Source organism: Balaenoptera ricei, chromosome 14, assembly GCF_028023285.1.
Source record: "Balaenoptera ricei isolate mBalRic1 chromosome 14, mBalRic1.hap2, whole genome shotgun sequence".
NCBI classification, from domain to species: Eukaryota; Metazoa; Chordata; class Mammalia; order Artiodactyla; family Balaenopteridae; genus Balaenoptera; species Balaenoptera ricei.
In genome coordinates this window covers 50,636,533-50,652,883 of record NC_082652.1, presented here as the reverse complement: position 1 = coordinate 50,652,883, position 16,351 = coordinate 50,636,533, and the positions used below count along the sequence as shown (strand labels likewise).

At 48.4% G+C, this 16,351-nt stretch overlaps 1 protein-coding gene across 4 annotated transcripts in view; it reads right to left on the bottom strand.

Annotated features, from left to right (window-relative positions):
• MAPRE2 (microtubule associated protein RP/EB family member 2) overlaps positions 1–16,351 on the bottom strand; it is a 162,624-nt gene that overhangs the window by 2,560 nt on the left and 143,713 nt on the right. For all 4 annotated transcript variants that reach the window (XM_059894415.1, XM_059894414.1, XM_059894413.1 and 1 more), the window contains 2 exons: positions 11,720–11,859; positions 7,210–7,368 (listed from right to left, as the gene is read on the bottom strand). In XM_059894415.1, the coding sequence (XP_059750398.1) occupies positions 7,210–7,368; positions 11,720–11,859 (299 nt within the window). The remainder of the gene's footprint in view (positions 1–7,209; positions 7,369–11,719; positions 11,860–16,351) is intronic.

The window sequence follows — 16,351 nt, the reverse complement described above, 5'->3', positions numbered from 1 at the left end:
AATACAGCAGGATCATTTCCCCTGATCCCTGAGCCAGGATTCTCTCCCTCCTCCTGCATTTTGCTTCTTCCTTGGCCTTAAAACTTTTGACTTGTATGTCTTGAACCTTGTGGCCTCATCCATTGGATTCTGAGGTTACTGAAGTCGGGATAGGGCCTCATCCATCTGTGTCAGACCTTGCTTACTGTGCAACTCAATGCATGTGTGTCAGGAAGAAGACATCAGAGAGGGTGCAAGAACAGATGACCCAGACTATCAGCCAAGGTCACATGCCACTTATCTTCTGAGAGGCAGCATAATGTCAAGGTTATAAGCATGGACCTGAAGTTCATCTCCCAGATCCATTATTTACAAGCTGGGTGACTTAACTGTTCTGTGCCTCGGTTTTCTCATCTGTACAAGTGGGGGATAGGACAAAAGTGCTCATTTAACAGAGTTTCAATGAGTGTCATTGATCAATGAATCAATGGAGCCACTGAATTCAACAGAGAACTCTGAGTTAAAATAGGTGAAGTGCCTAGAACAGTGTTTGGCACATAATATAAGTGTGAGCTGTAATTCTTTTTTCTTGGTAACTCATTGGAATATGTTCTAGAAGTAAAAATAATTTTTTAAAAAATAGTCTTTTCTGGGCTTCCCTGGTGGCACAGTCGTTGAGAATCTGCCTGCCAATGCAGGGGACACGGGTTCGAGCCCTGGTCTGGGAAGATCCCACATGCCACGGAGCAACTAGGCCCATGAGCCACAACTACTGAGCTTGCGCGTCTGGAGCCTGTGCTCCCAACAAGAGAGGCCGCGATAGTGAGAGGCCCGCGCACCGCGATGAAGAGTGGCCCCCGCTTGCCGTAACTAGAGAAAGCCCTCGCACAGAAACGAAGACCCAACACAGCCAAAAATAAATAAATAAATAAATTAATTAAAGAAAAAAAAAAAAGTCTTTTCTATGACAAGAGTAGAAAATGACATCGTATTGAAGACTTGGGCTCAAATCTAGCACTGTCCCTTACTGGCTTGGTGTCAAGAAGCACATTATTTAATTTAATAAATATCAGCTCGCCCCATGACCACACCCCGTCATCATACCTAAAACTGCTCCACCTCTGAAATGTGAAGGCCCAAATCCTACTCTCTCTGCCCACATCCTGCTGTCCTTCAGGACACCTCGCTCCTTAATTCCTTAACCACGATGTCCTTTGACCTCAGAGCCCCAAGCCCCCCTTTGCTCCAGGCTCTGCCAGCTCGTCCCCGGGCCGGCCCCGCAGCGTCCTCCACAAGCCTCTTTGCCCACCGCTCGGCACACGTGAGGGTGGTCCTCTCGGCGCAGTTAGTGCCTCAGGGACAGAGGTGCCCTCCCGGGAGCAGGAGAGCACCTCTTGCTGGGACAGAACAAGCGAGGAAGAGCCACCGGCCTGCCTCTAGTCCAGGGGCAAAGAAGGAAACTCACGCTCATGGGAACTGACCAGGAACGGTGGGCCAGGAACTCCGGGATGTCTGCTCTGCCGCACGCTCCTCCCCACGCCCTTCTCACTGCCTTCACCCCAGAACGGATCACTCCTCTGAGCCTTACATCCTTGATTCATGCTTCCATCAGGTCGCACGCTGCAGCCCTGTGTGTGTATGGGCGCGTGCTCGCGTGTCCCCACTGGCTGGCTCCACGGCTGCCTCTTCAGCCAGGCTCTGAGCCTCCGAGCCCCTTAAGGGGTAGAGATGTTGTTGTATTCGTCATCCTAACTTTTTAATGCCAGTGGGGTGCCTTCCATATCATACTGCCCAGACTTCAGCTGGTCTGGAGTGCACTTTTCTTACATAATTGTTTTTGTGAGTGTCAGGCTGCTGATGGGAAGATCTCAGAAATGAGGGTCTGTTTGACACTTTAGAGAAAATCTTATTTGCTCACATCATGGACTGCGAGTTAACTGTGGGATAATGGATTTAATTCAGGACTGAAAGTCGGAAGATTTGGATTCAAGTAACCGTGGGCCTGTCAAACCAGCTGCGGGACAAGAAACCCACTAGATAAGGCTCCCCCTCGGGCCTCCTTTCCATACTTGATGAGCCAGGGGGTGGGTGCGGTGCCCTTGTCTCCAGCTGGCCAAGGGCAGCTCCCTCATTCACGGCGCACCGCTGTGAGGTCATGCATCTCATCTGCAGAAACTGCGGACCCCAGAGCACTCTTATTGGGTACCGCGGCTATAAAGAACAAACGTCCTGGGTTACCAATGGATTGCTAATGCTTGGGGTTCAAATTAAGGTGCTCTGAAAGTCTGGCAGGATCACCTGTAACTCTGAGGCAGCTGTTGCACATCACCACTGGGGGCTCCCAGCCCACAGTGCTGGGGAGGCTCTCACACACCAAAATGATCTTTCTCTCATGCCCCACGCAAGACTGAAGAACTTAAACGCACAGATGAGGAGGCGGCCAGGCGAAACCTAGGCCAAACATGCGACTAAAGCACTGGGGCGCCACCTACTTAATTAAATCTAATTGCATATCAAGCCACTCACAGCTGTGAGTGACGCTTTGGAGTTCCTTATTCTTATAATAATCATTAGAAGGAGAAGCAAAGCAGGAAGACAGTACTGAAGAATGCTCTCGGCTACTGTGGGAGGACAGCGGGGACAAAGGCGGGGAGGAGGGGGAGGGCCGTCAAGAAGCTGGGCTGCGGGGCGAGGGGGCATGGCTCCCACCTTCCCAGATGTAGGAGGCGGCCCACAACAGGTTCACCTGCCACCACTCACACCAGCGCGTCCGGCTGTTCTTTCCTCTCTGCTTTGTTCCTGCCGTTTCCTCTGCTGAAAAAATACTCACCCGTCTCAACTCCGTAACTGCTGACATTCCTAATCATCTTTCCACGTCCAACACAAATGTCATCTTCTCTGTGAAGTCCTTGCCTGTCCCTCCAGGCTGTCTTTATGTGCTCCCCACACCAGTTTATTTGTGTCTCTATTACTGCACTTATCACAACCTGACAAATTCCAGTTAGTGGTGTCCCTGTCTGTCTCTCTCAACGGCGCTGTGAGCTCTTCTAAGGCAGGGGCTGTGTCTGTTTTCTATAAACCCAATGCTGCTTCCAGTGACAGAAACGCAGGCTGAATTCAAAAGATGTGGGCTGACGGGGGGAGTATCTTTAGGTCATTCGACAGTGGCTTCCGTGACAGGACCTCAGGAAACAAGTGTCTCTGTATTAGCAGGTGACCCTCAGCCGACAGATCCACAGGGCAGCAGCTAACCAACGACGTAAGCCCAGACACCTGTGGCCCCTAGTTAGGTAGTAAAGATAACGAGAATCATAATGAGAGGCACTGGACAGCCAGCTGGCCATCTGCTCTGGAAACTTCCATTAGGTTTCTGTGACTGCAAACTGAACTGCCTCTGTTTACTTCCACACTCAAAACTCTCATCTGGATTTCTACATCTTCCAAACACGTTATCCTAGGATTGCTTGATCACGAGAATCAAAGACCAGACATCACTAAATAAAGACTGAAGGAGGAGGCCTCTCCAGCGAATGCCTCCACCTGAAGTGTCAATGTCGGGTCCATCTGTGGTGAACTGAAAGCAGGCGCTCACTGCAGCCTCTGACTCGTCAGCACCCCTCTCATCTCCAGGAGGGAGGCAACCAGAAATCTCTGCCTCTCAGATGTGCACAGAGGTCAGACCAGCGGCATCATGAATAAAGTACTGGCATTTCTTCCCAGACATCATGCCCCCCATGGCTGCACGTCCACCTAGCACTGAAGTGTGTGAATGGCCTGAAAACAGGACACAGTGTCAGGGTCAAGCACAGCGAGGGAAAAAGGAGGCTCCGAGAGCTTGCGGGGTGGGTGCAGTGGCCCGGCAACCTCTGAGCACATTTTTTCCCAAGTGATGCCTTTCCTAGGCAAGGGTGGAAGCTTTTTAAAGGCTCACTGCCTCAATGGTAGAACCTGGATAAGCTGGGAGGCTACCACAGAATCAGGACTCGCTACGCTCAGGGAGGGAGGCAAACGCTTGCGGCTCTAAGGTGTCTAGGACGGTTCCATGAACCTCCAGGAAGGGAAGCAGAGAGCAGAGCAGGCCAGCCACTCCTGAGCCTCTCGCCATCCGCCTCTGTAAGAAGTGTCATGTGTGCGCGTGTGCAGCATGGAAAATACCGTGCAGTGTCCAGGCACGTGACAGACAGTCTTCGCCTTCTCTCTCTATAGAAACCGAAGTTTAAAAAAATGGGTCTTGTCACATTCTAAACAAGGACACTTGGCATATTCCAGCTTATTCTCTATAGAAAACTCAGCATAGCCTGATGTCTTTCTTTTGGAGCTGTCCAGACACAGAGTTGCATTAGAAGTTGTCCTGGAATGAGAAGAATTAAGGCAGCAACTGCGTTTGAAGATTCTGCACTGGTAACCCATACGTGTAAGTTTGTGTTAAGTCTATTTTCTCTTCCAGCTTCCAGTAGCCTGGGTACTGCCTCTAAATCTCTTCCTGGACTTTGGATACTCCTTAGCTTACACTCAACAGTGATGCCACTGTCCCTCTCTTCTCCCTACCATGTTTCTCTCTATTTGATGACGTCAGCACAGTGCCAGTCAGAACAACAAAGGTGGGTTTAGTGACGCTACCCGCCAGAAGAAAATGGAGGTTCTTGGCGGATGCTGAATTAAACAGACTGCCCAGAGAAAGATGCCAAGACAATACTTTTGAAGGTGTCAAAACAACAAAACAAGATGAAGGGAATTATTTGGAGAAAATCCAGGTAGGAATTTGACTACTCCCTTCTTCACATACAGAACACATGCAACTCAATACTGTCAATTAGACAAAGTCTGTCCTGCAGTTTCCCCCAAGAGGTACCACCTTCACTTTTTCCCTTCCCCATGGCACCCAATATACTGAGAAGCAGGGAACATAGTCCTTAAGATTCTGGGCTCTGAGTTAGAGAAACCTGGGTAGTGATGGAGCTTATTAAAGATGGGTCATTGAGCAAGTACTTTTATCTGTAAAGCAGAGATAAGTAATAGTACACCACATAAGGATGTGGTGAGAAATATATATATAGAACATAAACGTAATATCTAGCACACGCTAAATGCTCAAGGTTAGCTATTACTACTATCATGTTCCCCATTTAAAAGGTGGCTCAGGCTTGGAGAAGGGAAGGCACGAACTCAGGACTCGAGTTCAAATGCAAATTATGCTGCTTATTCACTCGGGAACGTTATTTAACCTCTCAGCTGCCTTAGTTTCTCTCATCTATAAATGGGCTAACACCCATATCTACCTAATAGGATTCTCCAGAGAATTAAAGGAGCCGATACATGTAAAGCCCTTGGCCTTCCCCCTCATCTCCCATCCCAAGAGTCTGAGGAAAGGACCTGCTAAACCCATTAGTCTTAATGACTGATGATGCTTTGAAGTATTACCTCTTTGAGGGGTGTGTGCGTTAACTGCCCATACACTGCAAGAATGGCTCTCTGAATCCAGGCCGCGGTAAGCTGGTGCTGGTGTGTGCGCTGGGGGTGGTGGAGATATAAATGGTCTAACAGAAGCTGAGTGTAGTCATCCAGGAAGACACCCCTGAACTCTCAGGAGGCAAGAGCTCTTGCCTAAGGCCAGCCCTACCTGCCATTAGCTAGGAATTCAGTGGCCCTGCCAACCCTTAATTTGGAGTTCACCTGACGGCGCTCCCTCACAAGGACTCCTCCTTTGGGACAAGATCTGGCTCGAGGTTGGAATCAGAAGGCTAGAAGGTAAGAATCAGCAGGAAGATTCCATCCCGCAAGCCGCCTTGCTCCCGTGAGTGGGCACCGTCCCAGACGGGCAGCGGCACGGTTCACTCGGGCTCACGGTGCTGCACAGACCTCAGCGAATTCAGCCTCAAACAAGCTTGTGAAGAGAATACCCATAATTCGTCTAGCGCTTGACAGATGACAAAGCACTCGCTACATACAGAACGTCATGAAAATGCCACTTTGGGTGGTGCAGATGCACACACTACGAACCAACCTTTGGTTTCTTCCGTCAGATCTGAAAATATTGAGAATGATATTTTGTAAAGCCGTCGCTATCTCTGGGACCTGAGCAGGCGGATTCCCAGGGCTTCAAGATCTATAGTCTGAGCTAACCAAGAGGTTTAAGAATATATACCTATCTGGGGGAAACAAAAAAAGTGATGGAGAGTCCCCAAACTCCAGACAGTTTCTTACAGTTTAGGAAAATTTCAGAGCTAGGATTTTAATCTTACATGGAGTAAACATCTGCCTGGTATTTGGCTGAAATAAGATAAACTTGCTGGTGGCTTCCTATGTTCTGTGGAAATACCAACACACACACGACTCGACCACAGAGCCCCCGGGGCACCTGCAGGCCTCCTAATCACACATACCCAAACACTTCCTCAGCCCCAACCTGGCAGAAGGACGCCTGCAACCCTGGCCCACGCTCTCCTGCCTTTCACGGCGCCGCGCTCATGAAAGTGAAGCTCCACGGGGCTCCCACTGCAGCTGCCAGGGCCTCTCCCTGCCTGTCTGGGCGGACTTGGGGTGACCTGCCTTGGGCTCTGCCGTTTATCCTGCCCCTTCCCCTCCTCGCTTCCTGAGACTCATGTTCCTCCGCTGCTTCTCACATCTGCTTTCCATGCGCGGACGGAGCCACATCCTGGGTCCCCCCTCGGCACTTCCACTCGTGGGGAGCAACCTTGGTGGGCAGGGCCTCCACAGAGGAGGCCTTCCAGAAGTATTTTTCCACAAAGGGCTGTCACACAATGCTGCTCTGTACTGGCAAAGTGTAACCAAGACAACCAGCTAGCTATGAACGAAAAAACAGTTGTGGGACTTCTGGGGATGGGAAAAGCATCTAGATTAATTTTTCCTTGAACCGCATTCTGATCTGTCACGAAGAAAGAAGAATCTTTGCACACATTCTTACTGCTCATTTGCTCAGAGAGCTGAAAACCACTTGAGATTTGGCTGTGTAAGCCTATTTTTCTCAATCGAAGTCCCCCTGTCCCCTCCCCCCAACAACTGGCAACCCATCCGCGCGTCTCTTCCCAGATTGATGAATGCAGGTCCCTTAAGCATGAGTCAATGGACCACGAGGGTCGTGTTTATTCCTCTGGGAACATCATATGCGCTGGCTGAGCTGCAAGTCTCACTAAGGTCCCAGGGCAGTATCTGAAGGCACGGCATCACTGCACTCTGGAACACAAGCGTCAGGGCTCTGCTCACACTCACGTGTTCTTCCGAAGCGTAGAGGATTTCCATGAGTCGCTGCACGAGGTCATCGTTTTCTTGCCCGTGTTCCTGGCAGAGGAGCTCAATCTCTCTCAACTTTCCGAAGTAGAAATCCCTTTCCTTTTCCACGCCTTCAAGGGCAAGTTTTAACGAATGTACCTGTGAGGGAGGGAAGGTGGAAAAGAGAACCCTCAAAATACAGCATAAGAAATAAATGACCACCTGTGCCTGCGCATAAAGATGCGAAACATAAAAAGACAGATGTGCAAAAATAACCGACGTGCAGGTCCGGGAGAGACGAGGGGCTGCTGCCGGAGCTTGAGCCTGGGCCCGAATGCCCAGCTTCAACAGCACACTTGTCACTCCTGTCAACCAACCGTTTATACCCAGAGGCCCGGGGATCCTTCTGCCCGAGGCAGTTCCACCTGGGCTCCGAGTCAGCCTTCCTCTCCTGGTAACTGACCTGGGCTGGGGCACATCTTTCCCCCAACTCGTTCATCCTCTACAGGGAGGGGAGAGGCGAGAGCAGGAGGAGGGAGGGGAGGGGAGGGAGGGGCTGGCACTGTGGTCCCTTCAGACGTGCTTTGCGGAACCTCCTTTCTTCACGTCACTTGAGAGCCACCCTCGACTTTGGAGCCCTTCCTACATGTTCCTGAGCCAAACTAGACCAATGCTCCTACTGAGGGACTGGGGCATGGCTGCACAAGGAAAACTGGGCGAGACTAAAAGCAGGCTGAGCGGATCTGTCTTAATTCCTCTAGTTCTGGCTTCGAGTTCATCACATGAAAGGCGGGAAGATGTGGAAGCTCCAGTCCCTCAGCAGAACAGCCCTCATTCCCTTTTTTCTCCCTTGATGCGGGTTCAAGGGCCTTGCAGCTTCTCACGGTGGTTATGGAAATGGCGCTGGTGAAGGGAAGAGGGCAAGGGTTGAGGCTGGCAGGGCCGTCACCTGGGCTGAAGAAACACCACTGGCATTGCAGGCAGATCTGGTCTCAAATTCCAGGCTGCAGGCTGAGCAGCTCCACACAGGCCCAAGCCATCACCCCCTTCCTGCTCTCGGAGAATCCCTCAAGTTTTCTGAACCCTTTGAGCATTTATATTTATGCAGAGAATATCTTCAGGAGGTGAATTAGGTCTCTCATGGTTCTCCTCAGGTGAAATCTCTCTTTCGGTATATGAAAAATTCCCCTTCACAGATTTCCAAAGATTACATTTGGAGTGGAAAACCTCTCTGTTTCTAGTAACTCCGGGCCTTTGTACATGCTATTTATCTGTCTGGAGTTACTGATTCATTCAAACAGATACTCAGCACATGCAGTGTCCATCTCCTTGTGCACCTGGCAAACTTGTATCCATCCAGTAAGACTCAAGGATATGGTTCTTCCTCAGAGTTAACCTCACTGATGCCCTCATGCAGCTGGTTACAAAGCAAAGGAGGATCAGTCGCTAACTTTTTTTTTTTTTTTTGGCCACGCCTTGCGGCTTGCAGGATCTTAGTTCCCTGACGAGGGATTGAACCTGTGCCCCCCTGCAGTGGAAGCACGGAATCTTTAACCACTGGACTGCCAGGGAATTCCCTCAGTCACTAACTTTCAACTCTTATTTCTGATAATTCTACAGCTTGGACATTTGTAAAAACTGAAGGCAACCCAGTTGCCTGAATTCCAGAAGAAAGAAAACTCTGTTTATTCTAGAACCTCCCCCCACCCCACCCAGACTCGATCAGATCCATCTCAAGCCTGCACTGGTGCCGCCAGCGAATCTGTGGTAGTTTAGGTTTCTTCTGTCTGCCAGCTCCCGTTCCCTGTATCGGGCAAGAAGGGTCTCTGGATGCCTCTGACCCACGGAAACCAGGCTTGTCAGCCTCTCAAGTGCTGTGGTCTGTACAGTGAACCAAGAGCTGAGGCTCAGTAGAAACACCCAGCCCAGGTTGGCCTGTGCTGCTATTCCAGATGCATGAGGTTAACAGGTGCACAGCTCTAAACTTTCCCTGGTAAAAACCAACAGGAGCTAAATTACTTGATGAAAGATCAGTTGGCAAATGGGAGGCCATTTTCACAGTCCCACTCCGACGCCTCCTTGCTCCCTCACGTGTCAGAGCAGGAGCCTGAAGAATGGAGGGGAGGCTGGGGATGGACCCCTGAGAAAAGTCAAGGGGAAGTTCTCTTCTCCCGATTCTCCACCACTCAGGTGTCCACACACTGTAGATCCGCCCAGCCTTCCAGTCCGAGCCACAGACAGTGTCTGTGCGGGCTAACCAGGCCCCACTCTTCAGCCCCCGTGGTCCCCGAGCACAAGCAGGGACCCCATCCCACCGCCTGTCTGCTCACCTACTCTCCAGAAACAGCCCCTGATTATTTTAGTCATGTCTTTTCCTCCCCTGTGTCTTTTGGTTCATTTCTATCATTGAACAATTCTCTAGCACAGTGGTGCTTTCATAGCATGTCATGGGAGACTGCCCAAATCAAGGCATGAGGCCAAGTGAATGAGAATTCTTAAAGTTTACGGCACTGGTCACTTTGTCTATCACCACTGTAATTCACTCTTCGGTCCGGGCATTTTTACTTGGCCCTTCCTCGTCTTCGTGTCCTCAGTTCCAACACAGTGATGCCTGTGTGGCTCCCCACCGGCTTCGGGGAGCACCCTGTAGGCTTCGGGGACGGAAAATGGAGGGAGCGCTAACATAGCCTTGGAAATACAGCTGAAGGAGGCGCTCAGTAAACAGCTGGTGAGTGAAGGCTCACGATGTAGGATGTGTCCGACCTTCTCTCTGGGGTACAGAGGGAGGTACGGGGACACTCCTCCTCCATGTGAATGCATGGGGGGACAGCCCGGGAGTGAGGCCTTTGGAAGTAATGAAGGAATTACAACCAGGAGGAGGAAGGCCACTGGAATGTGCTTCTTTGTGTCTTCTCTAGAGTGGCATTTTGGATGGGACAACAGTTTAGCTGAAGCATCGTAGAGGGCTGGGGCCCTTGGGGCTCTGTGTGTGATTGGAGAGCTACAGGGAGCCCAGAGCCAGCCCCAAGGAGAGAAAGTGGGGCTGGTTGGAGAAGGCCGTAAGCGAGAGACGGGCAGGCAGGATCTCGAGGTTCCAGTGTGTTTCTACTTTGGGTTGGCGATTTGGGAAACTGGGTGTGGTAGGGGTAGATGAAGAAACATGAGAGAATAAAGATATCAAAAGATATCAAAAGAATTTGAGTTCCTAAGGAGAAAAGGGTTATAAATCTAAAGTATTACAGACCCACACCCGACTCTCTTCTGGTCTACTTTGCTTAGAGACTCAGGCATGTGGCCCAAGGCTAATTAGGGCTGTCCTAACTGCCTTTTATTCTAGAAGAACTCATTGCTGGAAATTGTATAAGGCTCAAACTGAGAATCAGCAGGTAATTAGAACATTCCACAGTGTCTAAATCAAAGTCCTACGCACCGGATGACTTAAGGTTTTACCTTTTTCATTAAAGTGTTCAGAATTGTAAAGAAACACCCTAGTTAAGCAACTGCTTTTTAACTAGATTCTTGTTTGCAAATATACAACCATCTCAAAAACTGTTTCCAGACTCTTGCTGGCTCATCAAGAATCAGATTAATCACTGGGATCTGCCCATGCCCAGTGAGTGGCTGGGAACAGCCTGGGCACCTGGGATAAAGGCTCTTCTCCCAGGGGTGGGAGTGGCCAGGATAAAAGACTCTCCTCCTAACTCAGGGCAAGGGTGGGTGGTTTCTGCGCTGGGCCCTATGCTACCAATTGTTTTATTACTTTTAAACTTTGTAGACTCTTGGGCAAAATTAGCTATTGTTAGTTAGAAAGCGTACCTAAGCTTTTATATTGAAAATTTCGAAGGCAGTAGATCTAGATTTACTGCAATCCTAGGGATATTAGATAAAAAGGAAAGTTCTATTTAACTGTGGCCTTTCTGATCCCCTATTCCTGGGTTCAGTGCTCCTGTGTACTTTCACTCTTGCGGGAAGTGTTCGGCGTTTGGCTTTTGCTTGTGTAATGGACAATGGTGTATGGCTGCTATCTGTAAGTTCTATGAGGGAAGGGAAGCTCTCTATCTTGCTGCCATTATATTATCAGCATCAAGTATAGTGTCTGTCACATCGAACAGGCTTAACAGATAGTTGCTGAAAGAAAGGAAGGAAGGAGGGAGACTAACCCCTGATGCCTTTAACACAATCTAGACTGGCTAGAAGTGGCCATGGTCTAGCCTGGAGCTCCTAACAGGCACTGAGGTGTAGGGGAGGGGGAGGCTGACCTGGATTTACCTAAAGCCAGGTCATCTGTCCCTCCGTCTCAATGTATAGCTTTGAGATTTGTGACTTAACATCTTTTATTCACAATGAGCCACTGATTATCTGCCCCAATAGTTCCTTTCATTCTTACTTGCTTGAAGCCACTGATTTCTGCCGCTTCCCTCCCCCTATCCCAGGCCCATAGGGGTTTGCTCATCTCGTCTCCTGACACCTGTCACTGCTCCCAGAGACAGAGCTGGGGATGCCAAGTTACCTGTTCATTAAGCTGTATGACCTGTGTTTCTAAATCTTTATCAGATTTGGATGCTGAGCTGCTGGATGAAGCCCTTTTGGCTGATGAGGGACGAGAAGGTGTGGATCCTGGTTTAGATGCTGGACTTGATTTAGCCGCACCTGAAAGGAACCAGAATAAATTATGAATATTGGCAACATCAGAAATGCTTTTTAGGTATGTAGCAAAAGTGTGATATAAAAGGAATTTACTAAAACACAGAAGAGACACTGCCAGCAATCTCTTGCCAGCACAGAAGTAGCACAGATAACGCTTAGAAAGAGTGTACTCGATAAAACAACAGAATCATCCTGGGCAACTTACTTAACCTTTCTGAACACTGGTTGTTTTCCTCAAGTGACATGAGATTAATGCAGTTGTCCCTTCTCCCTCCGGAGAGATGAGAACAACAGATACAAAGGGATTTTAAGTTTTTTTTTTTTTTTTTTAAAGAGGAAAGGTTCTTTGATAAGCTCAGAGCATCACCATAATTGAATTTCTAACACAGACCTTATAAGAGAGTAACACTTTAGGAGAAATATCAATGCACATGTCTATTTTTTCCTCTTTTAATGTATTTCCTAGTTTTAGCCATTAAAAGAGTCTAGGAGCCATGATATCTCTGTAGCAACAGGCACTCCTGGTGCCCAAGTCCTGGCTTCTAAATGTTATTCTGCAATAAAAGGGCTTCTTGAGATATGGCTGATTCCAGGGCTGGGGCGGGGAAAGGACAAGGTGGGCCTGGGACATCTCATGTCAAAAAGCAAGGATGTGCTCAAGGATTAATGAATATCAAGGATACAGGGGCCAGCCCGATGGGGCTCCCAGCTGGCCAGATTTGGACCATTTGCATACCAAAAAGAGTGACGGCTGTAATGTATTACAATGCACTGAATAAATAAAAATCTAGTCCATCATATATACACTACCAAACGTAAAATAGATAGCTAGTGGGAAGCAGCTGCATAGCACAGGGAGATCAGCTTGGTGCTTTGTGACCACTTAGAGGGGTGGGATAGGGAGGGTGGGAGGAAGGGAGACGCAAGAGGGAAGAGATATGGGAACATATGTATATGTATAACTGATTCACTTTGTTATAAAGCAGCAACTAACACATCATTATAAAGCAATTATACTCCAATAAAGATGTTAAAAAAAAAATCTAGTCCATAATGAGGGTAGGGGAGAGGGAGGATCTACAGATCTCCACAGAACACTGACAGCCAGTAAATGCTAAAGAAATGCTAGAAAAATCACAGTTTTGCAATACACATAACTGATTCAGGAAAGTTTCATCAATTGACTCTAAAACATTGAGAAGTTTTTGGAGGACGGGATGTTTACACGTGTCAAGGTGTTACCCTATAAGTTGCTTATGAAGGGTGAAACATATGCCTTTACAGCGGGGAAGCCTGAGGATTGGGACCTTAACCAAGTTATTCAGTAGCATCACTAATAATGATAGAAATTGGCAAAAAAAAAAAAAAAAAAAGGACCATTGATGTCAGGTAAGACCTCATCTACCTGAAGCTCAGCTCATGACAGGCTCTCACTATCTAGAACTTGACAGACACAGGAAGTGGCCTCTGCAGCCAAAACAGATGGCACAAGATATATGCAGTGAAGTTTATACACTCCATGGGTTTAGAAATTCAGGGTCATTACTGGGGCCCAGCCATTCCCTCTTACTCAGAACAGCTCAGTCTGGTGTAGGTGCTCCCACTGGCCCAATTCTCCACCACAGTCCCCTCCACTCTGCTCCTCTGGTTCTCGGAGGGCAAGGAACTCATCATACTCAGCTTTGCAACCTCGGTGCTTAGCACAATACTTGGCGGAACATATATTTGGTGAAGGAACAAATGTTTAAATACACGAACAAGTAAATAAAACCTGGTTATATGGTTTCCAATTTTACAGTTTACTGGTACTAAGAGATTAGAAAAAGGCAAGCACCCTGACAGCAGTTATAAGTTTCAACCAATCTCCTAATTACAAAGTAGCAAGCAGGAAGACTATAAAATTCCTACCTGTATGTCTTCAGAGTCATGAGAGATGCAAAGTTATACACACTCTCAAGAAGCACTGACAGGGGCTTCCCTGGTGGCGCAGTGGTTGAGAGTCTGCCTGCCAGTGCAGGGGACATGGGTTCGAGCCCTGGTCTGGGAAGATCCCACATGCCGTGGAGCAACTAAGCCCGTGTGCCACAACTACTGGGCCTGCGCGTCTGGAGCCTGTGCTCCGCAACAAGAGAGGCCGCGATAGTGAGAGGTCCGCGGGCCGCGATGAAGGGTGGCCCCCGCTCGCCGCAACTAGAGAAAACCCTCGCACAGAAACGAAGACCCAACACAGCCATAAATAAATAAATAAATTAAAAAAATTAAAAAAAAAAATAGAAGCACTGACAGTAACATGCCGTTTAAAATACATGCCTGTTATAAAGAAAAAAAGAATTCTTCTAAAAATACAGGGAAATGCCTAATATATGTAAAACTGAGAATGCTTAAATTGGGAATGACTTAAAAAGTCTGAGTATTCAAACCTTCAGTGACCTGGAAACCTCACCCATGCAGAACTTCCCAAGTTGTCTAGAGAGCGGATGCTTTGCTTTGCTCAACAGCTGTGAGGAGGCTTCATCTCTGTAGAAGCCCAGAAAACACACTCCTGGACATGGCTTCCGTGTCCCATTGGCCAGCTTCTCTAACTCCAGGCGAAGCCAACAGGGTAAGGAACACAGCGTGGAAAACAGCAGGAAAGGCAGGGCGAGGACGTGCTGACCTGACAAACAGCCTTCTCCAAGGGTGGCCACCAGCCAGCCTCTCTGGGGAAGCAGCCTTTGAAAAATCAAGTTACTTCAGACCTTTTCATGAGCAATATGTCATATTTTAATACAAAAAAAAAGCCTAACAGAAAGTGGCTCAAAGACTGTCTATGACCAACCCCTCTTATTTACTAAATACATATTTATTAAGTGCCTACCATGAGGCCTGTACTGGAAGTCCCTGCTCTACAGGAGCTCATGACCTCGTGGGAGTGGGTCATTTAAGAATGCCCACAGACAGAAAGACAAATACTCTATGTTATCACTTACATGTGGAATCTAAAAAATAAAGCAAATGAATGTATATTTTTAAAAAAAAGGGCTTCCCTGGTGGCGCAGTGGTTAAGAATCTGCCTGCCAATGCAGGGGACACGGGTTCGAGCCCTGGTCTGGGAAGATCCCACATGCCGCGGAGCAACTAGGCCCGTGAGCCACAGCTACTGAGCCTGCGCGTCTGGAGCCTGTGCCCCGCAACAAGAGGTCACGACAGTGAAAGGCCCACGCACCGCGATGAAGAGTGGCCCCCGCTTGCCGCAACTAGAGAAAGCCCTCGCACAGAAACGAAGACCCAACACAGCCAAAAATAAATAATAAATAAATAAATTTATTAGAAAAAAAAAAAAAAAGCCCAGGCACGGCCACACTCAACATTCTCAGGAACAAGGCAATGTTCTAGACATGATCACGGATTGTGATCGGGCTGTGTTCCCTCTGCCTGAAATTCTTCCTCCCCTCCTTTGAGTGACTATGTCTAACAGCCTTCGAGTCTCAGCTTAAATGTGGTTGCTCAAACACCCTTCACACAACACCCATCAACTGTAATGCTACAGTGACTTATTTAATGCCTACTTCTCCCATTAGACTTAATCTCCACGAGGTAGGAGTTGCGTCTGTTTAGTTTACTGTTTTATGTTCCCAAGGCCAATCACAATGCCTGATCCAGAGGAGACACTCAATAATAAGTTTTTATAACTCATGAAAGAACGCCTAGGACAGGCATCTCTCCAGGGTAAAGATCCCAGGGGAAGCTCGAGGAGCTGATGCCAACCTCAAAGTCACTGACAGCAGGAGCCAGCAACACCTGAAGGAAACCAAACAAAACCCACCAGCCTCCCAGAAAGAGATCTCTTACTTGGTTTCAAGTTCACCTTCCATTATTACTTAGGCCCTTTATAGATGGAGTCAAGACAGTAGTTCGTGTGGGTAAATTCAGTCAGTAAACGGTTAACTCTGAGCAGGGAGAGGCAAGATGGTTTGTGCTGGGCTGTCCTATCCAAGTCTCTGCAACGTTTCCGTCCATGCCTCTTCTGAAGAGAACAGCTCTGGGGAAGGGGCTTCCCTAGAGAGCAAGTGACCCACCCACCCAGCCTGGGCAGGCCTCCCTAAGCAGGTCAGCAACTATGACGTGGCTGGTTGCAGGAGCTGAGCGAGGTCCACCAGACACACTCCTGTTCTTATACTCTGCCTCACCCAGTCTCATGTAAATTTTCAAAGAAAAGCATGGAAGGAATAGAAGTTGATTGCTTGTAAAACAAGGTTATCACTAATTATATTATCAGGACATCATAAAATGCAGCTTGGAAAAACCTGAAACGTTTGATACGAGGTTAAAGCAGAAGAGATCATGGCAAGCCAAGGCCCCATGTAAGACCAAGTTATCAGGGAAAGAAAGCCTAAAAATACGCAGAGGAAGCTGGCTGGGAGGGAAATGGGGTCACGGGAGATGCCGGGTGGCTCATGGCAGAGAGGCCAGAGCTGCTGCAGTTACTGACGCTGTCCCAGTTCCAGCTTTTTCC